A 27,877-nucleotide genomic window follows, 5' to 3' on the forward strand; every position below is an offset into this window, starting at 1 on the left:
ATCGTTATCGAAAAGTACCGCTAACAGCTGTTGCCGTCTATCGAATATTTACGAATTTGCGCCCACAAGTGGGGCACGCGAAATTGTTAGACTTCTCAGTGTTTTGTTACCCTTTTTAAGAATATCAAATAAATAACTAATTAATACTGATATTGTGCTTATTAAACATACATTTAAGAATAAATATATCTAAAGATAACACCTTTGGGTGTAGGCAAATAGAAGGAAATTAAGATTACAGTAGACCCCAGACTTGTAATCTCAGTTTCACAAGCCTGTTGATACATATATTTAACATGTCCAAAAGACCTCGACGCGCTGTCGCCACAAAAAAGCTGGTAATTGATTCCTCCGACTCAGATGAGGAACTGAATCTTACGGAAAACGATGATTACAGGCCGCAGGAGACCAAGAGTCGACGGATAGATCGCGCTGCAAATGCGCAGGCCGGCGTGTAAGTGATACCCTTACTATCCCGTAAAGGAGAGTATATTTACCAGATATCCTTAAAGGACCAAACGCCAGCGGTGGCCCACAACCAAAAATGCAGCTGCTGAGGGACCAGCTCCCAAGAAAAAGCGGGGCGGCAAAGAAAAAGAGGACGAGAATGCTTGTCCCAATGAGACCAATCCGGAATCGGTAGCCCAGGATGCACATGCAACTACATACCAACGGAATGGTCCTGTAGCCCCTGAAAACAGTTCCGAAGCTCCGGCTCCCAAAAGAAAACGCGCCAGAAAGGATAAAGAGGACTTAAATGCTGCAGCCAATGCGGCCAATCCTGAGACGGAGGACGTTGTGTCCTCAACAGCAATGACACAACCCGACGGTATTGCAGCCAGCTCCAACAGGGTGTCTTCCACTGGACGCAGTTCCTTCTGGGAGCGACGAAAGGTGTGGAACATCCACGAACTATTGGCTGAAACGGAAAACATACAACCGCAGGCAGCGCGGAATATTGTACAGCTCTTCGAGAATGAAAACACCATACCATTTATTTGCAGGTACGCCTATTACTTATATATTTGTCTTAGCATTAATAATTTTGTGTTGACAGGTACCGTCGAGATCTGGTGGATCACATGGCCCCAGATCGCCTCAGAGACATTCGGAATACGTACATAGAAATCGTCGATCTGCGGAAAAAAGCTGAGCATATTGTCGGTCAATTGGAGCGCGAAAACAGCATAAATGCGGAAGTTAGAGAAGAACTGCTGTGCGCCAAGACCAACGAAGAACTGGAGTTCCTATATGCACCTTACAAGCCAGCGAGTAAGGGCACTTTGGCGGAACGCGCCAAAGCTTTGGGCTTGGAGGAGTACGCCGAGCGGTTGCTGTACGGTTCAGCACCGAAGGTAAAACTTTCTGAAATTGTGGACCGCGATAACGAGGCCTTGTCTACGGAGGCACTTGTGATGAGTGGCATCTGCAACATTATTATTCACAACATTAGCAAGAACACAAATGTTTTGGAGGAAATACGGAGATTGTAAGCTATTGTTCATATATGGTCGGTTTTTTTTATTGACATTTGTTGCTATATCTTTCTAGACAAAATGTGCACCGGGTATTCCTCAAGTGCAGCAAGACCAAGGAGGCGACATCGTCTAAATCTGGTTCTTCTAGTAAAGCAAGCTCCAGTAAGGGATCCAGCGGCATTGCAGACAAAAAATTGGACAGCTCAAAGTTTGAGAATTATTTCAACTTCCAGGGTGATGTAAAAACTATAAAGCCACATCAAATGTTAGCCATCAATCGTGGGGAGAAGCACAAATTTCTTACTGTCAAGTTAGAAACGAACGATTACCTTAAAAGGGATCTGAATCGCTTCATAACCGATCAGTACATGAACGAAGGCTTGCAATATCCTTTAAGACGGGAGGTGTTCACAAAATCTTTAGAGGAGTGCTACGCGAAGAAGTGTAAGTAATTGAATGTATGCAAAGCCCAAAAGATATGTTAATAAGTGTCTAATTACAGTGCAGCCTTTAATGTGCAGGCAGATTCGAGCCGACCTAAAAGAGAAGGCCCAAAAGGCAGCCATCGATGTGTTTGCCAAGAACCTGAAGCAACTACTGTTGATGTCGCCCCTGAAAGGCGAACGCATTTTGGGCGTAGATCCAGGTTATACAAATGGATGCAAACTGGCGATCATATCCGAGACTGCTGATGTGCTGGACACGGGTGTCATTTACCCCCATGGTGCCAGGTCAAACAAGCGGGCGGCTGAACAGAAATTGGTGCAGCTTCTTTCAGATCACAAGTATATATATTTTAAACTAGATTTGCTAAGCCATTTATCAATACGTCCTTCTCGCCTTTTCTTAAAGCTGTCAAATTATTGCCCTGGGCAATGGCACTGCCTGTCGCGAAACGGAGCACTGGCTAACCGATATGTTTCATGCCGGCGTTCTGGACGGCAGGAGCATTCGGTACAGCATCGTTAACGAGAATGGCGCATCTGTTTACTCCTGCAGCGATGTGGCCGCTAAGGAGTTTCCCGAAATGGATACAAACGAAAGGAGTGCAGGTTTGAACAAAGATCAATTAAAATGAAACAATTATAAAACACAATTATTATAGTGTCAATAGCGCGTCGTTTGAACGATCCGTTGAGTGAATATGTTAAGATAGAGCCCCGACACCTGGGAGTTGGTATGTACCAGCACGATGTCTCCGAGAAGATTTTGACAGACTCGCTGAAGGACGTTGTGTCCGAGTGTGTCAGTTACGTTGGCGTGGACCTAAACACAGCCAGTCTGAGTGTGCTCAAGTAAGTGTGTTCATTGGTACAATAAGTGATGTATTATTAAAATTCCCCACCATATAGACACATTGCTGGTCTGTCGGAAAAGAAAGCGGAGAAGATCATTGAGTATAGGACGCAGAAGGGACCATTTAAAACCCGAAAGGATCTGCTCTCGGTGCGAACCATAGGTGAGAAATCGTTTGTCCAGTGCGCCGGCTTTGTGCGCATCGAACCCCTAAGCGTTGGAGGTCGACTACAGAATCCTTTAGATTGCACTTGGGTGCATCCGGAGAGCTATAAGGTTGTGGAAAGGTGAGTCCAATTCTCAAGTGACTTTATTAACCAATAAATGATAATGATAAGCAAATTATGAGACATTTTAATTTGCCTGTTCCGCTGCAAGTCTGGCCTTCTCATCCGCCGCCCTCACTAGCAAGGAGGTGGAACTAGGTGTCACAATGTCACTGTCGTTTTCCTTGATGACTGCAATGTTCCTTGGACAATCATCATCGAAATTCTTAGGATTTGTAATATCTTCGCTGGTTTCCAGCTGACACCAGCATGGAAGGTACGGCTTCAAGGGATCCTTCTTGTCGCACCGCTTGCAGGTGCAGTTCTCCATGCCTGCCCTCATGAAAGTTTGGAAGTCCATCTCCTGACATAAAAGCCCTAGATAGTCCTCAATAGAGTGCTTTTTCATAGGGTCCATCAGTTCCGCCCACGTCTTCAGTTTCACAATCACGCCAAAGAAATATGTGTTTAGATCCTTGATTATTTGCAACACCGAATCTAGATCTTTCAAGTATGTACTATCCAAAGTCCGGTCCAACCTGGATACGCGTTGATCCAGCTCCTTTTTTGACTCACGCATGTCCAGATACAAATTGCTCAAATCGGTGCTGAAAAGTTGATCAAATTAGCAGTGACCCTGGAGTTTAAATAGACTTACTTGGACTGATTAACGATATTGTAGGCTCTCTGAAACTCGCAAAGGGCCCGCTCTTCGGTCATCCGGCTTAAGTACTCCGGATAGGTCTTGGTGCATCCGGTCGAGCCGGCCAAAATGCGATAACGCACTCCATGGTAACGCATCTCCTTAACCTTCTCAATCTGCAATGGCTTAGCCTGCGCCAGCTCATTCTTTAGGACCTTCATTTTCTGGTCAACAACTAGAGTTTGCTCGTGCACACACTGCTCGAGCTTAAAATCGTAGCGGGTGTAGATATTCTCACAATGCTTAAAGGTGGGCTTCAGCAAGTGAATGGGAGCGGTCGATCCTCGGCACGGTGGCGGCAGTGGACGTCGCTTGTACCGCTCCGGCGGATACTCCCAGCAAACTCCGAAGCGAGCTTGTTCCGGCACACTGAGCGGATTCTGCCAGCAGGGCTTATACTTCGGCTTATCGTTGTGCCCGTAAAATGGTACCTTTCCACATGCAACATACCGAAATTTGGTGGGCGGTAGTCTGGGCGGATAATGCCAGCGCTCCTCATGTTGTTGTTTCAGTTTGGCGATCATTATAATTGAAAATTTGAATCGTAAAAACTGAAACTAAATACTTTTTGTGCTTTCAGTATTGTCGGAGAATGTGACCTAAAGCTGTCGGATGTGGGCAAGGCTGGCTTTATAGCTAGCATCAAGCAGTTTGCCGCGTCTCGGCCGAAACTCAATCGCATTGCCAAGCAGCACAAGCTGCCCATGGAGCGGGTAGGTGTCATTTACTTCATTACTGCATATCAATCTTTGGCACAGAACAATTAATGAAAAGTTCGACTAATTTCGAATCCATTTTCTTTCAGGTGGAGTTCCTGCTGGTTGCCCTGCAGCGCGAATTGCTCCAAGATTATCGAGCAGATCTGGACAAGAGGCCACTCTTCAAACAGGGCATAACGAGGCTGGATGATCTCAGCATAGGCGAGGTGGTTACTGGCAAGTGGATACGAAGATACCCATTTTAAACATTCACTTATTCAAACTATTCCGACATACAGGTGCCGTGACCAACGTAACCCAGTTTGGCGCCTTCGTGGACGTTGGGGTGGAGCGCGATGGCCTGATACACAACAGCCACATGAATGATGCACAGCTGAGTATTGGTGATCGCATTGTGGCATCGGTGGTAAAGGTGGATCTGCAGCGACGCCAGTTGGGACTGCGTTTGGAAAACATGCTGGTGGAGACGGATAGCTCGTTTACGTTCAAGACGGAGGATTAGACAAACTGCAGGGATTTAATGCTTTTGGAAGTATTTAATGATTCATATCGTAATTGTTTGGTTGCTCACACGAGCATTCATATATACTATATATAGTTCATATATATATACGTGTATATGCATAGTATAACGGCTTTCCTAAGTTTACTCAAAGCTTATCAGTTAGTAATAAATGTTCACATAAAAATCACCGTCTCCACGTTCGTCTTCTTGTTTCCCTTCTTGCCATAAGTTAGCAAGTTGTCTTAAATGAATTGTTATCGAAAGGGTATTGCTTTAGAAACTAAGTGATGCCCTCGTAAGCCAGTTAAAATGGTTGACTAAATAAATATACAATATGCATACATTTAGGCGCTTGGTTTGCAGGCAAGTTGCTTTCACTTTCACTTTTAGTTAGTTTGTATTTTCGAATTTATTGCCGTTTCAGTAGAATTGTTAAAAATTATTATAAACAATGTTATATAATCTGCATTTACATAATTACACAATACAATAATCATAATATATTCAAAAATATATGATGCTTTTAATTTTATTGTTTCCTCCTTTCTTTTTTACCCCGTAATCGATATTAATTTCATATTCTAGCTACATGGACATGTCGCGTAATCAACCGATAATTGTTTAAATAAATATAATAATCCGTACATAATATTGGAGTAAGTGTACCTACACAGATAATGTGATAATGTATCGCAAAAGACCAAAAACAAGTCGTACATGGTATGGTAGTAATTGCTTAGGTTTAATGCTAATGCGCTTGTCCTCTTTCTCATTTCGTTATTGTTTACTGCCGATGTTCACCATCTTCTGGTTGTGTAGAGATATTGTTCATTAATTTATAATTTATTTTTATCATTTATAATGATAGCATAGGTAATGATGTAAGTATTGTTTATCAACTCTTGTAATAATAAGTCTATGTGTATAAGCAGTTTTCATTCTCGTTCCTAAACAGCCGTCCAGCAGAATCTTTGGCCAAGCAAATGTGAACGATAATTCAAATTCAAAACGATTCGAATCGAATCGAGACTGTGTAGCTTTAAATCAGGTGAAACCGATCTCGAGTACCCCCATTTGGGATAAATAGCATTATACATATGAAATCAAGTGCTCGAATTCGAGATAATCCTCTTGGTTGCCGAGATTATGCCGATGTCTTCTGATGAACGACCTTCAAACGTAAAATTCTCCCTCGTTAATTATCGCGTTGGTAGTCTAATTGTCTCAAATGATCTCTTCCTCGCGGATGAACCCGGATGGGGTTCAAGTAATTGAAAGTGCACGAATTCCGAATTTCTTCAGTGGCAGACACGGCACAGCCGCAACGCTTGAGTGTAAGTGGGTTTTGGGTGGTGGCGTGGCGTGGCGTGGCGTGGCGTGAGTGGTGCTGAGTATGCGAGTGGGTGAGTGGTTCAGTGGTTCAGGTGTTCTGTGGATCTGATCTGTTTCGTGTTCCCGTCGCAGGCAGCGTGGCATTTTGGAGTATTCTATTCAAATTCGTTCAATCGCCTGCTTCTGTGGTGGGGAGAGAAAAGATAGTTACACGCATAAGTCGAATTTGCTGGTAGGTTCAATCTGGGCATGGCACTTACCGATAGCCAGGAGGCGGGAATTGTGATGTAGGTGTGTGTGTTGGTATGCGAGTTTTGAAATGATCGAAATCAAGAGCGAAATAAAACGTAATTATTTCTTTTTCTTCTCTTTTCTGCAAGTGTAGAACGATAAGCGAGGTTAGCAATCGTGATTGGAAACAAAAAACGGGGTGTCGGATGGTGGGAAATCGTTTAGGATCGCACTAAGCCAAGCTAGACACTGAAGAGTTAGCAATAAACATTGAGTTTTGGCCTCGGCCTGCTCACATTTAAGAAGACAGGTGATCAGGTCAGTACGGGTCAGAGCATTTACAAGGAGCACCTCTTGGAGCTTGGAGCGGATCACTAGCCTCTGAGTTGTGGTGCTTCGTGTACTGTGGCTGTGCCTGGGGCTGATGGCTAAATCTTGGCAAGAGACTAAGTTGTTTAAAGGCTTTTCGAATGGATCAAGTGCCGCCAGAGTGGGCAACAGCAGCAGAAGACATCGAACCATCTGTAAGATTGAAGAATTCTTCCATTTGGGTTTTGCTTTTCACTTTTCGATTGCATTTGGGTGGAACGTAGCAACGCATTTGAACGGGAAAACGGAATGGCAACGGGCAACGAGTGACGGCAACTGCTTTGGGTTCACCTAGGGATCGGGGTCACCAAATGTCGTCGGGTTAGCATGATTCGTATATGGTACATCGGTGAAGTCACCAGCAATTTGTGAAGTGTGTGGGAGTGAAATGGCTTAATTGATTCTGTCTACTTTAATTGTATATCTATCTGTTGGATGTGTGCGGGTTTGTAAAACTGGTATAATCCTTCTTTTTTTTGTGTGTGATTATGTTGTTGCATGTATATTTTGAATGCCGCTAGCTTAGGTTTAAACGTAAACGTTTGCTACTAGTGAACCACATTTGTGTTTACTACAATTCTTTGTTTAATTTCGTTTCTAAATATAATTTTCGGTTTGTATACATTTAACGCCAAAACTTTGGATTGCTACTAGTGCTACAAAAAACTGCTTTCTATAGTTAACTATTCCAATCTTGACTTTAAATCGTTTGAAACGGTCGAGCGTTTGGGTTTCTAAATTCCTAATTATCAATTACGAATTGTTCATTGAGTTTTCACAGCATGTTGTGTGGTTGTGGTTGCTTCCAAAATAAAACCATTTTCACATAAGAACTAATTACATTAGGGGTCTTCGTCGTCACCTCGTGGTTTTAATTGCCTACGCGCAACTCTTAAGTCTGAATTCAGTTATTATTATACGTATCGTAGTTAAAACTATTCAAAATTAAAGCTTGTTTATGTAGGGATGTGGTAATTTGATGCCATCAAAATGCCAAACAAAAAGAACACACACACTAAATATATTTACACATAGAAAGGATTAGGGAAGAACAGTGGCAACAGAACAGGAATGCCAGCAACACAACAGAACACCGCAGCAAACTGAGTCCCAGAACAACTTGCGCCAGGCCAAATTGGTCGACACCGAGATCCTGGGCCGTCTGCGGAACGAACAACACAACGGTAAAGAAATATTGGAAAAGCAGCTTAACACAAAATAACAACGAAAGCGAAAGGAACAAAAAAACATATAGCGAAAGACAAGAACAGAATATAACGAATGGATCGGAGCGATCGCTTAAACCACACAAGCTGAGAAAACTCCCATTACGCGTCAGCCAATGTCCTGCTGCACATGGGCGGAGGACGAGGAGCTGCTGCCGCTGGGGCGTTGCTGCTGACTGTACCTGTTCGTTGGCTGTTGCTGCTGCTCCTTCTGCTGATCCTTCTGGTTAATACTTTGCGGCGTGGGTGGCGGGCAGGCAGTGGTGCCTACTGGGAATGTGTCGTCCTCTTCCTCGTGCGACGCTGGAGACGGCTGCTGCGCCTGCAGCTCCAACTGCTGCTGGTCAGCCAGCATCTTGGCGCTCAGGATGCTCACATAGGTGCGATAACGACGAAGCTAAAGATAATACGTTTTATAAGTTCGATTCATTGAAAAAGGGATGTGGTAAAAGCTTACTTCGTACTGCAAGTAGCTCTCCTTCTCCTTGTAGTTCTGCAGAGCCAGGCCCTTGCTGGGAATTGGACCCTTCTTGTGCTCGTTAAGCTCCTGATCTAATTGCGCCAACTGCACCTCGTGCGAATCCAACTGCTCCTTCTGTAATACATGAGTAATACGATTAGGGAACTGTACATGAGGTGACTACGTTTCTGTACTCACCAGCAACAGCTTGGATTGTTTGCTGGGCAGGAGCGGACGCTGGAATCGCTTCTGACTGCCCACACCGCCCTCCAGCGGAGGCGCTGATATAGCGGCGCACACGTAATTGATCGTCTCCACCCACGACTGCAGCTCCTTGGAGTCGCTAGTCTGGAACAGATACTCGGCCTGGTCGGCCGTCTGCAGCCGGAACACATGTTGCTTCTTGGTGTAGTCGTTGGCCTTGGTGGCCAGTGCGTGATGTATGCGTATTGCATTGTGCAGATTGTCGGACATCTGTTGATAAATTTTAAAGTTGCTAGCTAATACCGTACCATACTAATGATGGGTTAACACTTACTTGACTTTTACGAAAACCGTGCTCATCCTTATGCAAATACAGCACAAGATCACGCAGCGTACAGTAGAACATCTTCCAGGATCGTTTGCCAAAGGGAGCTGGAAATATATGATAGTAAATTATACTCCCCTTAATTTTACTTTTATAAATCTTACTTTTCTTAAAGCTGCTGTCATAGCAGCATTTACGCATCACATAGCCTTTTTTGTATTCCACAGCTGTGGCCAGTTCCGGGGGATCAAGGAAGGGATTGTGGCCCACATTGCCCAGGGCACTATTGTTGGCTCTTTGCTGCTGCAGATCACCAGCCTCTTCATCTCTGGAAGAGTACGTCATTAGTAAAAAGCTAATGTTTATAAATATTATCTATCCACTTACAGTGCCCATTCAAGCGGCTTGGTCTTAATGGCCTGGTAAAGTGACTTGAGCACATCCTTGGGAAAGTTCTCGCCATCGTTGAGATCTGCCAGGTTGTCGACGAATTCCGCACAGCTCATCTTGCGATTCATGTTCTGGCCGTGCAAGTCCGTATTTAGCAACATTATGGCACAGGTCAGCGTGTGCACGGCGTCCTGCGAGTTAAAGGTGCCAGGATTGCAGTCGAGGAAGCGCTTGGAAAAGTGCACCAGCACCCGTTCCCGTTCCTGCGTTTCGCCGGACAGCGAGAACTGCTGCAAGAACTCACGCAGCGCTTGGTCAAGTGACTTCTTCTCAAAGGTAAAATGCTTGAGATACTCATCGGCCACCGCTCGACTAAAGTCATTGCTGCAAGAGTAGATTATTTAATAAAGGCTTCTTAAATTATATATGTAAGGTATGCATTCTCACTTCTTGCTGAGGTGTCGCGACACATCGCTCTTCTTGAAACCGTCGAGGGAGTGCAGTCTTTTGGCCAGGCGTATGGCCGAGGGCAAGTCCACGGCCTTGGGTGAGTAGTGGTACGAGTGGAGGGACTCCACATCGCTGCCATCATCGGAGACTGGCGGCGAGGCGTCCCGCATGCCGACGGTCATCGTGCCCAGCGGCTCGTCCGTCAGCGTGACCACATCCTCCTCGGAGCGGCCGTTTGTACAGTTGACGCTGCCGCCGCCGCTGCTGTTGCTGTCCAGTCCGCGCACTTGGATGACCACCTTGTGCTCGGACTGTTCCCTGTCTCGATCCCTATCCCGTTCCCTTTCCCTCTGCTGTTGCTGCTGGGCGCGCAACTGCTGCTTAAGCTGCTGGCGCTGCTGGGCGGCCGCGTCCGAGACGAGAATGGTGGAGTCCGAATCACTGGGATCGCTAAGTACCATGCCGCCTAGAATATCGCGAGAACTCAATAAATTATCGTCGTCTTGGTAGTCGGGACTAGATATATTCGAAATGGCCTCTGAGACGCTCTGATCGTTGTTGCCACCACCACCAATGCCTCCACCACCACCATTGTTTCCGGGCCCACCACCTGGGCAGCTAAGCAGGCCAGGAATCCCGCTGGGCGGATGCGCGACCTGGCCGCCCTGCTCCCGCTGCTGCTGTTGTTGCTGCACGGCGGCCATGGGACCATTGCTGCTGCTGCCCAGGCCCAGGGCGCCCTTGGAGCCCGACGAGGACATCACCGACGAGGAAACCGACGTGGGCGAGGCCGGACTGCCCACAGCCGAGTGCTGGGGCGACGAACTAATGGAACTTGAATGTGAATTTGAATGCGATTGCTGACCGTAGAGTTGCTGCTGCTGCAGTTGTTGCTGCTGCTGGTGTTGCTGCTGGAGTTGCTGCTGTTGCTGCAGATGTTGCTGGTGGAGCTGCTGCTGTTGCTGCTGGAATTGCTGCTCTTGCTGTTGCTGCTGTCGCTGGAGAGCCGCCAACTGGTGCGGCTGGAGAGGCGCATTATAAGTCCACACGATCCGATCGCGATCCGATGCCTATAGGATTTGCAACAAACCAGAGATTAGTAATATGGAATTAACAAGGTTTTCTATGTTATCGTTCATCAATTTATGCTCTATGGATTTTTTTTGTCAGATCTCGAATTTCCATTGCCGTTGCCCAATCTCTCTGTGGAGTCCTAAACAATTTTCCGAGTGCTGAAAGCGCGTTCGGTGTCTGTTCTGTGTGTGAGTGTCAGAAACTTAGGTGGTATGCATTTGGTTCGGGTGTGTTGTGGTGTGTGTACGTTGTGGATAAGCGTTTGGTGTCGAAAGGTTCTCATCTTCTACATACAAAAGTTTTCCAAGCGCAGGCAACAAATCAAAATCGGCAAAATCGAAACGAAATCAAAACCAAAAGTCACATTAATCAGCATGCCAACTATGCAAATGGCAACCTTTTTGCATAAAATATAGTTTAATTTGCTGCTGCAGTTCATCGTTCTCGTTGATGTTGCAGTCATGATTGTTGCAGTTGCCGTTGCAGTTGCAGTTGCAGTTGTTGCTGGTTCGCCGGTGTTGCTGCTGCAGTTATTGTTGTCGCTGGAGTTGCTGCTGCTGCTGCGGTTGTCGGTCTGCTCGCCCTCGTTGTTGTTCGAGGCCAGTGACGAGTTGTTTACAATTACAGTGGCCATCGACTAGAAAGCTCACGGGGGACAATAAATTGCGCATATCAAATCGATTCGAGAAGAGTCAAAGTAGGAAACAGAGAAACGAGAAAACGAAAGAAGAAAGAAACGCGAAACAAGAGAGTAAGATAGACAGAGAGTTGTTTAGTAGTAAGTAAGTTAAGTTAGGTAGGCAAGTTCAAAGTAACAAGGTAACAAGTTAACAAGTGAGCACGAAAAACAGTGGGTTTGGGTTTGGGTTTGGGTTTGGGTCTAGGTCTAGATGATTAGATGATAGATGAATGAATGGCTTACAGAACAATGCAATGGCTAACACACACGCATACACATATACATATATGGTCAACAGACTACAGAAACCAGTTAACGAAAACCGAACTCTACATAAGCACTTTAAAACGGAGAGTGGGATAGTAACTCATCAACTACGAGTGTCGAGTGTTCTGGGGGAGATCTGGCGGAAGGAAAATTCGACTGTTCGCTGTCTAGCTCTATCCGGCGGACTATCCTGCGTGGAGTGGTAGTGCCTAAGCGCGGCGACGCCTCACCTGCGAGTCCTCGGAGTCCTGACGCGTGTCCAGCAGCGTGTTCAGCGAGCTATTCACATCCTCATCAATGTCGATGGGTATCACGGCGGCGATGCCCTCGCGCTGGATCTGCTGCAAATGGTCCTCGGACTTGCTGGTGCGGAAACCGGCAGCATCACACTTCCGCACCACATGTCCGTTGTGCCGGCGCACCACCACAGCTCCGGCGCCAGCGCCACTGCTCGACTCCGGAACGAGCGAACTGGGCTCTGGACTCGTGGGCACCGAGTTGGCTGTCTCCTTGTCGATCAGCGGCGTCGACAGCGAGATCGGAGAGGTTGGCACTGAGAAGGAGGTTTCATCTAGGCCCAGGCCGCCAGCCTCGCTCTTGACCGTGGTAGATGAAGATCCCGATCCGGAGCGTCCTGCACAATCGACGGCATCGCGGTTGCGCTGCTGTTGGCGGGTGGCAGTGCGCTGTTTCAACGCCCGCAATCGTTGCTTGGCTGAACCGGAGCCCAGCGAGTTGGTGGAATAATCCTCGTCGCCCGCATCGTTCTCCTCATCGTCGTAGGCATCGTCATCATCGTCGTCGTCCACCAGGCACTGCCGATCACTGTCATCGTCGTCACCCCGGCCCACTCCGCTCTGATAGGTTTCGATATTGGTGATGTCGTAGTGAGTTTGATCCTCCTCGCGCTCCTCAACCTCTTCTTGCTCCTCCAGCTCGTCTTCGTTTTGGTAGTATTCGTAGCGTTGCTGATTCTGCTGCTGGCGGTATCGTTGTTGCTGTTGGCGCTGCCGCTGCTGCTTGTTGTCCTCTTCCAGGACATACTCGGCCTCCTCGTCCGGCTCCAACTCCTCGCACATCAGCAGCGTATCGTTGGTCAGCGAATCCTTACGGTTGTAGCTGTTGTTGATGCTGTCCCGCTGCTGTTGCTGTTGGTAAGTTTGCTGCTGCTGCTGTTGCTTCTGCAGCAGCTTCGCCTCGCGCTTCACGGAATCTGAGCTGGTGTTGGTGGGCGAGTCCACCGAGGAGGAGGAGGTGGGCGAGGATTCACCAGAGGCACGCGGTGCTAGTGCGCCGTTGATACGCGGATTTACCAAACGACTTGGTGAATCGCGGAGGCTGTCCACCTGCAACAAAAAATGATTTATTTAGGTCTTGTTTTTATAGGTTTAAATAATTTATGGAAAGGTAAGTGACCTTTTTGGCCTGGGCGGGAAGCGGGTTGCTGGTCTGCGGTGTCCGGGACAGATTGAGAATAAGGTCACCGGTCATCATGTAAGCCTCAAAGCGTGGCGCCTTCGCCGGCTGCGGTGGCGCCGAGTTCGGTTCCGGTTCCCGCTCCGGCTCCCTGTCCGCAAACCGCTGCCTGGTCACCGGACTGCCGCTGTAGCTGTTTGAGTGCTGCAGCGATTGCGGTGGCAGATGGCCGGTATGTCCGTTCCCGTTTCCGTTCGCCGCCTTTGTCGGAATCTGCGAAGGGCGTGGCCGCTTATTCTGCGGCGAATGGAGTACGGGCACGGGCTTGGGTACGGCACATTTGGTGAGCGCCTGTGGAATGCGTGAGGGGCGGAAGGTGGGCGAGGTGGCCTCCCCACCAACACCACCAGCACCACTGCCGATACTACCGGTGGGCGATGTGAGACCCACTACGTTCGTGGTCGAGGTGATGATGTTCGTCTCCACCACCTTGATCTTGGTGGAGCTGGCCGAGGAGTTTCGACTGTGGCTGTGCGTATGCGTGGCGGTGGTTGTGGTCGTGGTGGATCCACTCGCCAGCAGTGGCGACGAATTCTGGCGCAGCGAGGGCAAGTGCGTGGGCGACTTGTAGCGCAGTCCGCTCTGCGAGGGCGTGGTCGCCGCCCCCTTACCACCAGCGTTTGGCCGGTGATTCGGCGAGGAGTTGGTGCTGCTGCTGTGGTAGTCGTAGATGTTCGGCGACTCAATGTCCACATAGTGCGGACTCTGGGTGTTGGCCAGCTGCTCTTTGATCCGCGCCTTGAGCTTGGGATCTGCGGGGGAAGAGGAATATTAAATTTCGATACTTAAAGTTCGTTGTCCGAGATGCAAACCGATTTAACATATATATGTATAAGGTTCATTGCAAATAAAGAACCATTTGAGAGCCTTGAAAAAATCCATGATTTTAAGCATGGTAATTAGAAAAGCAGTTTGGTTCAGTTCAGTTTGGTTCGGTTCGGTTTGGTTTGGTTTGAAACAAGACTGGTACCGGTTTGCATCCTCGAAGAATGATATACATTTCCACCTACCTCGCTTCAGCTCCAAGGTCACCAGCTGTTCCGACAGGCGCAGGCATTTGAGAACTGTTCAAAAATATGTTTCGGTTAATTATTCACAGCTTTCTCCGACAGCATTCCATTATGCCCAGCCCAGCAGGCACTCGGCACTGGGCATTGGGCACTCAGCACTCACCTTCCTTCGTTGTGTAGCGATGGACATCCGTTCCGTTGACTTTGAGGATGACATCCCCGGCCTCAACCTGCGAAATGGAGAAGCAGAGTGGCACATTTAGTAGGCAAATCACTGGCAATGCCCCCCCATTCTATTGACAACGGCAGAAAGCCAGAAAGCCTATTGATTTTCCTTCGGCTCGACTGACGGCGGACTGGGCTTTGTTATTATTATTCGCATGTTGGGCTGTCGGCACTTGTAAACTATTTTTAATTTTCTTCTCGATGGAAATGTGGGAAATTGCGGGAGCTGTCGGGCTGGGTGGCAAACAGCATGAAATCACAACGTGGGACGACATTGGCGCCTTATTTACTTGCTGACGTAGGAACACAAGCTGAAGAGCTTTTCGGTGTCCGTATCCGGGGTTGAGTGGTACGTGGAGGAACCTTCACCTCCGGACAGGCCAGCCCAGCCCAGCCCCGTCAGCACAGCACTCATAGATTATTCAATAAATATGCTATGCTGGGCCCAGCTAGGATTGGGGATTTTGAGTTTGGATACGCGGCGACACGCGCCTCCTGAATTCATGGCATGAATGCCGCATGCACAACAGGGAGCTCAAATTACTTTTGTACTATTATTGCATAATTAGTTCTGTTCCTCCATGGCCTTCCTGGCTTCTTGGCTGCGTCGGTTATTATTAATGCACAGGATGGTATATGTATATACACATATAAGTTGGCAGCCAGGATGTTGGGTGTGTGCTTCCTTCGGAGACACTTGACGCGAATTGCGGGCGGCAATTAAAACTAAAAGTCGCACTAATTTATGCTCTCACTATATCTCGCTCGGTGGCACTGCCAGGAAATCGTGGGTCTGCTAGAGAGAACTCTGCACTTGGCCAAGACGAGAGAGAGAGCGCGAGAGAGCCGGAAATGGGGGGAAAACTGGGCTAAGAGAGAGAGAGAGCCGGGAGCCAACTTTGCAGCCAAAGAGTGAGAGAAATAGAAAGAGTGAGTGGGTGCCACATATTGCTGCTGTTGCCGCGGGCGGCAATGCAATTCAATTAAGACTGTGCTTAAATTAATTGTGCCGCCCGAAAAATGTCGACAAACTGAGTTTACATAACATCCGCACAGGCCGCCACCCAAACGAGCTACCCCGTGTTGGCAATTTCTAGGCGAAAACGAAAAGAAAGTCAAACCCGTAATGCAAATTTGATGTTTTCCCCCGTGGCAGCATCTGCATAACACGACAAAGGAACCACCACTCTCCACTTTTGGCCACTTCGGCAACCTGGCAACGTGTTCGCCGCGATTAATGGCTTGCAGCGCCACGGAGACGCAGAGGTTCCCCAGATTCGATTAGGCACCTTAAAAACCAGCCAGCAGTCATTGGCAGATGCACAACCACACACAAACACACACATAGTTAAACGCATCAGACAAAATTGCTTTTGCATTTCACTTTCACGCTCTGAAGGGGAGCAGCGAACGATAGCTGTAAGATATGCGTACAGTGGCCCCCCTTTCAAAGAAACTATGTATGTGAAACAACAACCAGTCTCTCCTAGAGAAATCACTTTTAATTTTCATCCGCCTTTTATGGTTTATTTCATAATATAAAGAGTTTCCTAAAGATAGTTTGATCCGCTTTAGCTAAGCTCCTCTGTAAACTGCCGCTGAGATAGTGGGCCCCCTGGGCACAAAGTTGTCGAGTCGAGCTAGTCAAGCAACCGACAACCAACAACCAACAACCTACACACAACAACCAGCACCCAGCAGGCTGCACAGTTAAAAGTTAAATCAATCAGTTACACTCGACTGCCGCCCTGTCCTCCACCCGCTCCTCCCTCCCCCACTCGCCCTCAGCACCATCCGCACCCTTTGACCCCTGACTTGCATGTGACCCCGCCGCTTCTTCTTCTTGTGCTGCTGCACCGCTGGCTGCTCAAATTGAAATTGGTTCGAATTGATTTGTTTTTACACCCAACGACACCAATGACAATTGGACAGAGCCTCTCCTGCATTTTCTACGACCCATCCAATCCATTCCCTCCATTCCATGGATTCTATTTGTATTTGGTCTGGTCGCCAGTCCTGTTTGTTATCCGCAATGTCATGCCCCTATTCCAAATTGCAAAAGGCACAAAAAAGTTGACTGGGCGCTGAAGATACGACCACAAAAGGATGAGCTGCACTTTCGGGGAGACGAAAACAAGCCATCGCAGTGATTGATCCAATGAGATGTCCCGATAGTAAAATCACAAGGCATAGAGTTAAACTGGAGTGCACTAACTGAAATCTGATTAAAGGGCTATCCTAAACTGCTTATGATTATATTCGTAGATACTTTCTTTACCCGAAGTATTTGCCATCCCTATAATGTATCACCTTACTTATAAAATGTGTTCGGGGAACCCCCAGGTGTGCCGGTAATGGAACCCCATGTTTACTGCAAAACAAGTGTTTGGGGCATTTCCGAAAGGGGAGGCATTCGAACACGACACCTATGTAAATAGAGGGAGGCTTATCAGGAAATTTCCTAATTCCCCATAATCGCCTGTCAATGCATTTGGACTGATAAACCCCATACCAAATGCCATTTAGTATTCACGTCACATTCGGCTTTCAATAATCGACTACTTGAGGCCACAATTAATGCCAAGTGAACCATGGTTTGTTTTTTCGATTTTCGGCGCTCTCCTTGTGTATGTTTTGATTTCGGTTCAATGACGCTTTATTGACACGAACTAAACCAATATCAATTAACAATAGCAACAACACGACGCCCACTTGGCTGGTTGTGTGTGTGTGCTTGTGTGTGTGGGTGGTGGCAAACAAGGCGATTGATTGATTGTATTAGCGACTACGACGACCTAGTCAAGTACGATGCCGTGCACTACCTTCACCGTTTTACGGTTACATGCGGCAGTATCATCGGCTGGTCTATGGACTCCTATTGCCGCAGAGTCGTTGACAGACTGCAGTAATGGTACGGGTACGGTAAAGCCCACTAACCTCTTTTTCGCCGGAGCGCCCAGAACCGAGAAAATCAATGTTGGGGCAGGCAGTCGTCAGGCAGGGAGAAAGAAGGTGAAGCCAGTCAGTCCGCTTGCCACGTGGGCGTCGCAAGTGACGCACTCAACGGAAAAAATGTTGAGACCCGTGGCATGAGCCGTGGTGGAGGCAAGAGTGTGCGGTTGGAGCCAGACACTTGGAGCCCATGGCTCATGGCCCATGGCTCATGGCTCTCACTCAATCCGAAAGCCTGTTATTGGACTAATGATTTTGCCACTTCCCTGGCTATTTGCATTCTACACGGCTTCGTCTGGTCTTTGTTTACACGTTCTGTCCTGCAGCACGGCACTTATACCGTAGAAAGGTATAAGGTCCCCATTGGACATCAATCACACCCCCCATTACATGCGAAATTGAAAAAAAAAAAGTACAAAGAAACGGGGAATGAGAGCAGAAAGTTGGAAATTGCGCTAATTTGAGAATGTAATATAGATTATTCAGTGCAGAAACCAAACTATGAATAAGTAGCAAGGGAAATTGAGGAATGTAATTTGGGGAATTAAATGAAAGATTGGATTATGAAGTCCTTGTGGAGTACTCAATTCCCCGAGCACCAATTAACCACCTTGAGTTATGGCTCCAAAGGGTTTCTTTTCCCGGCTCAAGGGGCGACATCTCTTATCATGTTCAACTAATAAACATCTGCAGAATGCCGCTGGACAAAAGCAGATCAAATATATGCGAGCACACACACACTCGTTTGCTGTTTTATTTATTTTGACGACCTTGCGGCACACTCATTGTGGATTTCCTCTCATATTTGCACCAAATAAAGCGAGGGGGAGCAACAAATTAGCATGAATTGCTTTATTTCATTATCATGCTCCGGTGGGTGTTGTGTAATCGCGGGAATCGGAAGTCGAATGAATGCTTTCAGTGACTCGAATGGTCTGAGTGGCAATGGTGATGCTATCACTGCGCCGCTTAGCTAAATAATTCCGGTGATGGGAACAACTTGACGAACGATCCATTATGTCCATAAAGTGCGAACTTTATCAGAACTATGCCAATGGGCTCGGCGACTGGAGATTGCGAATTGAGTGATTCACACCCAGTCACAAAAAAATGTATACATTGGCAATATTTAAAGAGGTTTTTGGGGAAAAAGCACTCTCATTCGGCAAGATTATGCCTTTTTCTATGTAGTCTCTTTGGGTTTTTGGGGCAAGTTGTTTGCTTAATTTCTAACTGCCTAATTAAAAAGCTTGCCATCTTAACGGGCACAAATTTCACTACATTTTTGCCCCCCTTTTTGTAGTAATTTGACTTGGGGATAAAGTTTGCCAGCTATCCAAAAATTATGTTTAATAAGCAGGCTTTAATCCAGTTTTATGCCTGTTTAAGAATGGATACTTAAGTCTTGTGCTAAGCTCTTTCTTCTATTCAATTTGCACTCGTTTAGATTTAAGGTTTGAGCAAAGACATTAGAATAACAAGATGCGTAACGCCATACGATTTTTTTGCACACGATTTTTTCGTGGTGGCTTTTCAAGTGGCTTTTCGCTCTCTCGAAATTTTATTCAAAAGCCAGAGAGCGGAGAGCTCTAGAGCCACCAGCTCTCTTGTACGCATACAGCGACAGCTGACCACTGTATTGGTGCACACGTATGCACATGCATTGTAAAAATGACAAAATATGCCCTTCATCTTAGAAGTTATTAGACTTTAAATCTATATTATTTTTTATAAATTGACACCACTTAAAAACTCTAGTCTTGCATTGCCTTAACATAACAATTATTCAAATTTAACACAGAAATAATAATAGCACAATCTATGTACAAAAAAATGCATAATAATTTTAAAAGATGACTTTATATTAGAATAATTGTCATTAGAGTATTCACCGTGCGACGTGTGAAAAATATAAGAAGACAATGATTCTTCGGTGCTTATGTCCGCACTTCGTGCTTCAAGAAATCAATTTTGCAATAAACAGATTCCATATTTTTATTTATTTTATAAATATTAATTTTTTAATATGAATTATTTGTATGAAATATTTACTTTTGAAATGTAATTTCTTTTTTGGAAATTCTTTGTTTTAAATTACAGTAGTAATAATAATTTACTTTGTATACGTTTTAATTATTTACTGTAGTTATTTAGTCAAATTACTAGTATGAAAATTAAGCATTTTCAGTATTTAAAATGCAACTAAGATTCATTTAAATTATTTTCTTATATTTCATTTTGTTGTTTTTAAAACAGCCCGCAATTATGGGTAGGCAGAAAAGCGCGCCAATTTTTTTTTGTTTTTTCTTTTAATACGTTTTTTTTTTCTCTTAAAACGTTTGCTTAAAGCTGACTATACGTATAGCTCCTCGATTTTTTTAAATTTCGCTATATAATTGTATTTATAATCAATTAAAGTCGTTTTGTTGCATTGGTAAAGTACGGAAATATATTACATATATTACATATTAATAATTATCAATATAATTATAAATATAAATATGTAACCGGTAGCTAATTCGAGCGGCGATTTTATCAAACGAATATTAAAAAAACTTCTTTCAAACCATAATAGTTTTGAATCGAAATTGACCAAAACATTAATTAAATTCGTTTCTTAGATCAAAATTGATTTCGGCCCGAAAATCGTCTTCTAGCAGAAGCACGCACACATACACACTATCTCCTTTAATGTTTTAACTCACACAAGTAAGACAATTCTATTTTTAGATTTTTACGCTCTCAATTTTAGGCGAGCGAAAAGAGAGCAATTTTGGTCGTCACCAAAAAAGTGGCTGCATAGTGCAAAACTAATGTATGGCCGTTACGCATCTTGTTATTATAATGTCTTTGGTTTGAGCGTATCGATTGCATCACGAGTATTTTTATCTCGAGCTTAAATCAATGTTTAGCCATCTTTATTACCCCTATTTACTGTGTGTTTTCTGCATTGTAAATATCCGAAAAATGTGCGCACTTTCTACGCCGGGAAATCGAAATGGACGGGATGTTTGTCTGAATCTCTGGCACTGTGGAATTCTCTGGCGAATGTGAATTTGCGAGTGTATGTGAATACATATATGAGTGTGTGTGGATGCGGCTCGTGCGGGATTTGCATTTGTGCAAAACGCATAAAAATCAAACTGCAACAAGAACGAAAAGTAGAGACACCAACAACAAATGTTTTTCAAACAAAAAGTTAGGCTACATGTGTGTGTTTTATTGGGCTGCCAGTTACACTGAGAGAATCTAAACTCTCAAGCATTGTAGCATTTGAATTTAAAGCATTTTGAATAATGAATGTATATAATAATGTGTTTGAGATAAGAATTTGATCTAGTTCCGGATTTAGAACTTGAAGATACATATATGAGTTTGTTTTTTAACCAAGTAATTTTACAAACTTTTTTCCTGTTAAGGCATTTTGGCTTGGTTCTTTTTTAAACAATGTGCATAGGCAGGGTTTATTTTTGTTATTGATTTGCATTCGCCTTGGTAGCAGCATTTGCCCCACCAAAGTTTGCGAATGTGGGCCAGAAAGTCGCAAGAAGGGGGAGTAAATAGCCATCCGAAAGGGGGAAGGTATGTACGAAAAACGAGCCGGCTAATTGAGCATTTCAAACCAAAAAAAAAAGAACAAAAACAAAAAAAAAAGGAAAGGAAACAATGAGGTGAGGTGAGACGAGACGTATGAGATGGGACAAGAAGTGCCGCCACTCCATTTGCAGCCAGACAGCCGGCAAGTGGCAGCACCATCAGATGCACATTCGGATGCACTGCACCCGCCCGAAATGGTCGTTGGCTACGTCGTTGCTGCTGCTGCATGTGCTGCAACTGCAATTGTTGCATCTTTGGCAATGCTTGGACGCACACACGAGCCAGCCAGCCAGCGAGCACACAAACAACGCCGAATATAAATGCTCGAGATTTAGCGCAAAGTTTACGGCTGCTACCGCTCGCCACTAAGCTTTCTACGGCACTTTTTGCATGCCTGAGTCTCAATCTGAATCTGAATCTGAGTCAGCCCCCGAGCAGGTGATGGCCAGTTGGCTAGCTTGTAGCTATGGATTCTCTGTCCATCACTTGCATATCAGATTTTCCTTTTCCACATTCTTATCTCCTTTTTTTAAAGACATCTTTACATATTTCCAATGCAATTGCCAGACTAGAAATACCCAAAAACAAACCGCTAACCACTTAATTTGAGCGTAATTTCAAAATTACAATAATTTATGGGCCTAATGTGCTTTATATGATGCATCAACAAATAAATAGTCATAAATTCTGAGGTGAGTGAGCTTCAGTAAGCAAGTATATAATATAAGCCATTTTTCAGTCACTTTAAATGATTCATTATTCCGCGGGTTTTCGGGCTGAAACCCTACACTTAAAAAGTATATTTTGTGATTATGTGTGTGGCATCTCTGGAGCCGCGGCTAGCTGAGTGCCTTATGCACTTATTGTTCTTATTATTTCTTTGACTGTTTTAGCCACTGCTACTGCTGTGCGCTGTGCCGTGGCGTGCAACGAACCGCAGCGACGGAGCGCACACAGAGTACTCCGGTGTGCACCTCAGGCCTCCTTCTCCATCTCCATCTACTCCCCATTCCCATCCCCATCAAGTATCCACTCCATTTCCACCTCTCAGCAGCGGCAACACTGGCACCACCCCCTACGAAGCTCCAGCTCAAGAAAAGCCGGGTCGCATGGAACTGAGTCGAGCCAAGTCAAACCAAGCCGAGCCCGGCTATATTTAGTTGGGCTGGGCCGACTGCCTTCCGTCGAGCAGAAAGAGCAAAAAGCAGCAAGAAAACCAACTTAATAAACGCGTGCGCAATTTTCCTACTTTTGTAATTCAATTAAAGCGAGTTTACTCTACTTTTTTGCACTTTTGACTCCAAGTGAACCGATTGAGAGGGGGGAAATATATGCATTAATAGGGCCAAGCTCGTAGATAAGCTCTTTGAATGCCCTGTAGTATTATGTGTATTTATATTTATTTTCAGATTATCAATATCTGCTAAGAGGTAAAGCTTAAGCATAAATATGTAGTATTATTTAAAAGTCTTTAAGTTTGCAGATAAAGAAGCATCTCATACGTGTGACTCAAAAAAGTATCTTTTATCACTCAAATACTTCCGACTGATATGTTGCAGATACAGTATCTCAAGTGTAGATCTCTGCCATCAGATATCTTCAGATACGCGGTATAAACTCGAACTACCCTGTAAAAGGGCATTAAAGGCAGAAGTTGAAGCTGTATCCCCATCTCTTGACATTTACTTCTATCTCGCAATTGTAATCGAGTGAATGCTTGTTGCTGGATTGTGCTTTTCAGAGCTTGAAGTTTGCCGACCTGCTCGACTCTTGTTCTTGTGTTTTCTTGTTGTTGTATTCTTGAACGTGTCAATTGTCATTACCCACAATTTGCCAAAGAAGGAGAAAGATCGGGATCATAACAACAAACACACTCGTTCCAAAGGGGAAAAATCAATAAGTAGCTCAGAGCCAAGAGCTTCCTCTATTTCTTTTCCATTTTTTCTTTTTGTGTTTTTTTTTTGTCTGCGACTTGTCGGTGGCAATTAATTTGTTACTCGCAGTGGGCGGAGCCACACAGCTACAGCGACAGCAACAACTACAACTACAATGGGAACAATGACAACAAAAGCGGCAACAGCGAAAAGTCGTTTGTCATTTCCAGTTAACGAGTAATTAAGCATAACGCTAGAATTTTGCAACAACGCCAGTCGAGAACAAAAGAAGCTACAAATTTCGAAGGAGGCGCAAAAAAACAGGGAACCTCAAAATGCCGTCGAGGTATACACAACTGATGTGCAAAAGGTTTTGTATTTTATTTTTGCCCGTTTGCGATTTTTTGTTTGCCCTAAAAACAGAGAAAATATTAAATTCTTTTCCACGAACAGCTGGGCAGAAATTAATTTTGAGTGGCGAGCGAAGAGAGCAAATTACTTGGCACCCCAAAAGATTAATGACTAAACGAATATAAATAATTTCTAAAAAACATCAACAAGCAAGTTATTTGTGTGTTTGCTATTTGATCATGTGTGTTTGGCATGGAGTGTAACCCATTGTTTATTTTAGATAAGGGATATTATGGCTATGGAATTAACAAAGTTCAATAGTTCTATAGAAGAAAGTGTTTACATATAGTTTAAGATAGTGTCTTTATATTAGTCTTTAGTGTGTAATTCGTAGTTCAATGATGCCACAGACACATACAACGTGTTTATAAATCGATTAGATTACTTTGGCGCAATTAATGCACAATTTGCCACTCAGCCACCTCGGAACGCAGAGACTTTTGTCGTCTGGCGAGTGTGGAGCATACTTGATATACTTGATATATCGAGCTGAAGAAGTGGGAAAATAAACAAACGTGCGGCAAATGCATTCAGAAATGACAACAAACAGAGTGCAGCAACTGCAGGGGAGCAGGGAAGCAGAGAAGTAGGGAGAAGAAAAGCCAGTCAAAGAAAATGGAAAAGCGAAGGCGAAGGCGACAAAAGACAACCGACGACAGCGTGGACACTCACATGCAACATACACACAATTTGTACACACCCAGTTGGGAAGAGCGTGTGTGCTTGTATGTTGTGTGTGTACATGTGTTTGTGCATTCATTGAAAAATAAAATTGTACCGCAACCAGAATGACGGCATATAAAAAGTAAAATTAATTGCATTCGAGGAGCCGACGCGTTGGTTACTCATTAGGTTTTATGTTTTCGAGGGAGCGGTCCTGTAAAAACAACTAATTACAGATGGTAAGCTGTGTGATTGAGAGTTATTTACATTTGGCGGTGTGAAGTTTAAAATTGATGCACAAAAATTGTTAAACTTAGAAGGGAACGTGGTGTGAAACCGACCCCCTAAACAATACAATTTCTCATGAACTTGTGACTGAAAACATGTATGTATTATTTTTCTGTAAAAAGAAAGGCAAATATAAAATAACTAATCAGTTAAAACCACAAGGTTTGTCATGAAAAGTATAAAAAAAATTGTTATTCTATTGTTTTTGGACACCCCAAGTGCCAAGTGACTCCTGCACACCCACTTAATAAGCAGTGTGTGCATAGATACATATGTATATGTGTATGTCTGTATGTATGTAGATAGAAGACAAGTCAAACAGCCCCAAACAAGCCGGGCAACAAAAATAACAACAAGTTGTAAGCGAAAGCGATAAGAAATTGAAAAAGTGCGTGCCGCTGCATCCAATATATACATCCATATGTTTTATGTATATATATAGATATGTGTACATGTCCATGTCAGTTCGTTGCCTCAAGAAAATTACCGCGATGCATTTGTGTTGCTTTTCATCATACCTGGGCCTGGGCTTGTGTGGAATTACTTAATAATCTCGACAATTTAAAATTTAAAATTCCCAACGCGTTTTTTGCACTCTGCTTTCACGCATTTCGATTTGTTTTCTGTTGTTTTGTTTGTTCGGGACCAAGTTTTTGTGTTTTTTGATGGTTTTTGGTGCTTTTGGTGGTCGGGCGCATAAATTTAACAACCAAAGCCGGAGAATTCTGTTTGGGGTTTCGTGTAAATCGTTTTTTGTTTTGTTGCCACGTCCGATAATTACAAAGTAAGTCTGAGTCTTTATGTGTGTGTTAGCATCGGCCCGAGTAAGTTTATTTATAAATTGTTGTCTTTGCATTGCTTTTTATAGCTGCATTTGCATTCTGTCGATTTGTTAACTTCGCGTTGCACCTCTTTCGAATTGCAGTTGCATGTGGAAATTAATAACAATTGAAATGGGCCCCACGTAAAGTCCATTCTTATCCAATATCCGCTAGCTGTCTTCAGCGAAGAATAATCATATTCTGAGAAATCCAAATTCGTAATAGCTACGAAAATGTGTCTACTCTCTATGAATTGCTTACTGAATTTACTTAGATAAGATAATAGTTGCGGATGGGAATTTTCAACAGAATTTCTATGAGTTTCTGATATCTTAATGATGTTAAATAAGGAATGTATAAAAATAAAATATAAACAACACGCTTTCTGCTGGTTATATCATGTGAATTCCAGTCAGCACTTTATAGGTAACTCGATTAAATTGACAATAAATTGATCTCTTCACGAACAGCAACAATTGAATAGCAAACATATCGGCATTTTATTCAACAGAAAGACAATTTATTTGCCTTACTTTGTTCGCTGTATTTACCCGCTTTTGTTTTCTTTTGCACTCGGCTCTAAACATTCGAGATGCGCTGCGATGACAGTAAATAGTAAATGAAAGCAAAACAAGCCAGTAAATTGATACACTGCCTTTTGTGTGTGACTCCCCGCCCCTCACTGCGCCCCCCTCGTTTCACCCTGCCACCCATCAATTAAAGCAACGATGACATCACGAGCGGCAAACAATGATGACACGCCAACGGAGGACTCTCATTTGCGCTTTTCTCGCTTTTTTTCTCATTTTTTGCGTTTTTTTTTGCCGCTGTGCAAATTGAAATGCTTTCACATACGCCAGCAGACAGCCATGGTCATCACCATAAAAAAAGAAGTGGAAAAGTGGAAGTGGAAAATATTCTTATCAGCAGTCGAGGGGCGAGTCGGTCGCTTTGCATACAATCCAACTTCCAAAACTCAAGCCACCAGCTGCCATACAAAATTGTACTTATCTAGGTATGTACGTACATAGTACATAGTACATACATATGTATTTTACACTTTGCGTCAGATAAAACGTCATGAATAATTTGTTTTCCGTTTGAAAGCTTTTGTAACTGCAGTTGGTTGGTAGAAAATGCAAAGATATTAAAGCTATACTGAAATTATTCAATTGCATATTCCACTTTAATAAAACCTGCAAATACTTCCTGGAAAAACACAAACGAAATATGTCTTAACTAGAAACATTCACAATTTCTATGAATTTTGTCAAGTTCGAAATAATTTAACTGCAATTTCTTTTTAAAGATCTGTGTTGAGCCCAACCAAAATATTTTAAACAATTGTTTTTATTTACTATCTTAAGTTTTCTTTGGGTTAAATATTTCCTGAAACTAATGATTATATGCAATGCAGAATCACTATAATTTTGAACCCAGCTGTATTGTATTCATGGGAAACTAAATAGAAAGATGCATATATACATTTCCTATGAAAACTCAAGGCCACTTGGCGTGTTTGCCTTGACGAGGTTCTACTGTAGTCGAAAACGAAGCTGAAGCGTTGCCAAAAGTGAGGCCAGCAGGGAGCTGTTGCTTCTGCTTCTTCGCTGGCTGCTTCCAATGCCCGGTGGTTGATGAAGTCATAGATGGGCGGGGGTCACCGGTGGGTGGATGCGAGGGGGTGGCATGATGTGCTCGGTGTGAGGACTCCTCCTGTCCCAGACGGGAATGGAATGACACACACCGCACAAAGGCACACAGAGGAGGAGTTGCATTGCTGTATTGGGTGTATAGGTGTGGGTGTAGGTGTATTTGCTTCACTTACCGCTCCGCAATCGGCTGCCGGCGAATTCTCGACGATGTCGTAGATGACATGTGGCGGTCCGGTGGTTCCGAGTAGCGAAAACCCGAAACCGGAATGCTGCTCGCTGCGCCGCAGCACCACTTTCAGTTCCTCGCTCATTTTGGGTCCTTCGGCGTCCTGCTGCCGATCGGTTTTCACTCTTTTCTCTGTGTTTTTGTTTGGTTGGTTGGCTGGTTGGCGGGGTGGGTGGTTGCCTGACCCCTGGGCGTGATTAATCCTTGGGCGACGGGCACTTTTCTTAGTCGCTTTAATTAATTCTCGCTGTTTTGGGCTTGGCCAACTTCATTTGCACACTCTCATTTTATTTCCACTCTTTCCACTTCACAACATGCACACACACACACACACGGTGGCATACACGCACTAACAGCTCACACACACACGCACTCACGGATGACGATTTGAAAAAAAGAACGAAACTCCTTGGCGAATTTGTTTAAACATTAAACATTATTGCATTTGCTGCTCTTCTGCTTCTTCTACGCTCGCTTTCTTTCCACGCAATTCTTCGTTCCACGCAAACGAAACTTGTTTAATTCGCCCGTCTTCTTCTCGCTTCGTTTCTTTATGTCGCTTTTGTCCGACTGTTTCGCCGCCGCTTTGCGGGTCGCGGGGGGTTTTAGCCGCACATTTTTTGGCGAATGTGGATGCCCAGATATCGCAGATTGTACTAAAAGATTGTAAATTGTAAATTGTACTATTGCACTGGGGATGGCAAG

The 27,877-nt window shown here is 44.5% G+C and overlaps 3 protein-coding genes across 9 annotated transcripts; 1 reads left to right on the top strand and 2 right to left on the bottom strand.

Annotated features, from left to right (window-relative positions):
• The first annotated feature begins 68 nt into the window (after nucleotides 1-68).
• Nucleotides 69-5,834, top strand: LOC122619780 (uncharacterized protein YdcI). Of its 2 annotated transcripts, none has more exons than XM_043796904.1 (11): nucleotides 69-454; nucleotides 513-1,004; nucleotides 1,058-1,489; nucleotides 1,552-1,922; nucleotides 1,981-2,263; nucleotides 2,331-2,530; nucleotides 2,584-2,773; nucleotides 2,831-3,061; nucleotides 4,324-4,456; nucleotides 4,549-4,678; nucleotides 4,741-5,834. In XM_043796904.1, the coding sequence occupies exons 1-11, from the start codon at nucleotides 297-299 to the stop codon at nucleotides 4,962-4,964; spliced, it is 2,844 nt and encodes a 947-aa protein (XP_043652839.1). In that variant the 5' UTR covers nucleotides 69-296; the 3' UTR covers nucleotides 4,965-5,834. The 2 variants fall into 2 exon arrangements, with proteins under 2 accessions (XP_043652839.1, XP_043652840.1); XM_043796905.1 differs by having other exon boundaries at nucleotides 4,549-4,668; nucleotides 4,741-4,850.
• Nucleotides 3,111-4,368, bottom strand: LOC122619781. Its single transcript, XM_043796906.1, has 2 exons — nucleotides 3,699-4,368; nucleotides 3,111-3,648 (listed from the first exon to the last, which is right to left on the bottom strand). Exons 1-2 carry the CDS (start codon nucleotides 4,265-4,267, stop codon nucleotides 3,129-3,131), a joined length of 1,089 nt encoding a protein of 362 aa, XP_043652841.1. The 5' UTR covers nucleotides 4,268-4,368; the 3' UTR covers nucleotides 3,111-3,128.
• Nucleotides 5,077-27,866, bottom strand: LOC122619778 (PH and SEC7 domain-containing protein). 6 transcript variants are annotated; one of them, XM_043796901.1, is made up of 15 exons: nucleotides 27,120-27,866; nucleotides 14,624-14,690; nucleotides 14,461-14,514; nucleotides 13,391-14,202; nucleotides 12,205-13,320; nucleotides 11,426-11,665; nucleotides 9,952-11,024; nucleotides 9,502-9,888; nucleotides 9,279-9,442; nucleotides 9,124-9,221; nucleotides 8,784-9,059; nucleotides 8,583-8,720; nucleotides 8,308-8,522; nucleotides 6,560-6,672; nucleotides 5,077-6,482 (listed from the first exon to the last, which is right to left on the bottom strand). In XM_043796901.1, exons 1-14 carry the CDS (start codon nucleotides 27,255-27,257, stop codon nucleotides 6,651-6,653), a joined length of 4,800 nt encoding a protein of 1,599 aa, XP_043652836.1. In that variant the 5' UTR covers nucleotides 27,258-27,866; the 3' UTR covers nucleotides 5,077-6,482; nucleotides 6,560-6,650. The 6 variants fall into 6 exon arrangements, with proteins under 6 accessions (XP_043652836.1, XP_043652833.1, XP_043652835.1 ...); XM_043796900.1 differs by lacking the exon at nucleotides 11,426-11,665 and having other exon boundaries at nucleotides 5,082-6,482; nucleotides 9,952-10,420; nucleotides 10,820-11,024; XM_043796899.1 differs by lacking the exons at nucleotides 5,077-6,482; nucleotides 11,426-11,665 and adding an exon at nucleotides 6,827-7,052 and having other exon boundaries at nucleotides 9,952-10,420; nucleotides 10,820-11,024.
• Nucleotides 27,867-27,877: the final 11 nt, after the last annotated feature.

Source organism: Drosophila teissieri, chromosome 3R (genome assembly GCF_016746235.2).
Source record: "Drosophila teissieri strain GT53w chromosome 3R, Prin_Dtei_1.1, whole genome shotgun sequence".
NCBI classification, from domain to species: domain Eukaryota; kingdom Metazoa; phylum Arthropoda; class Insecta; order Diptera; family Drosophilidae; genus Drosophila; species Drosophila teissieri.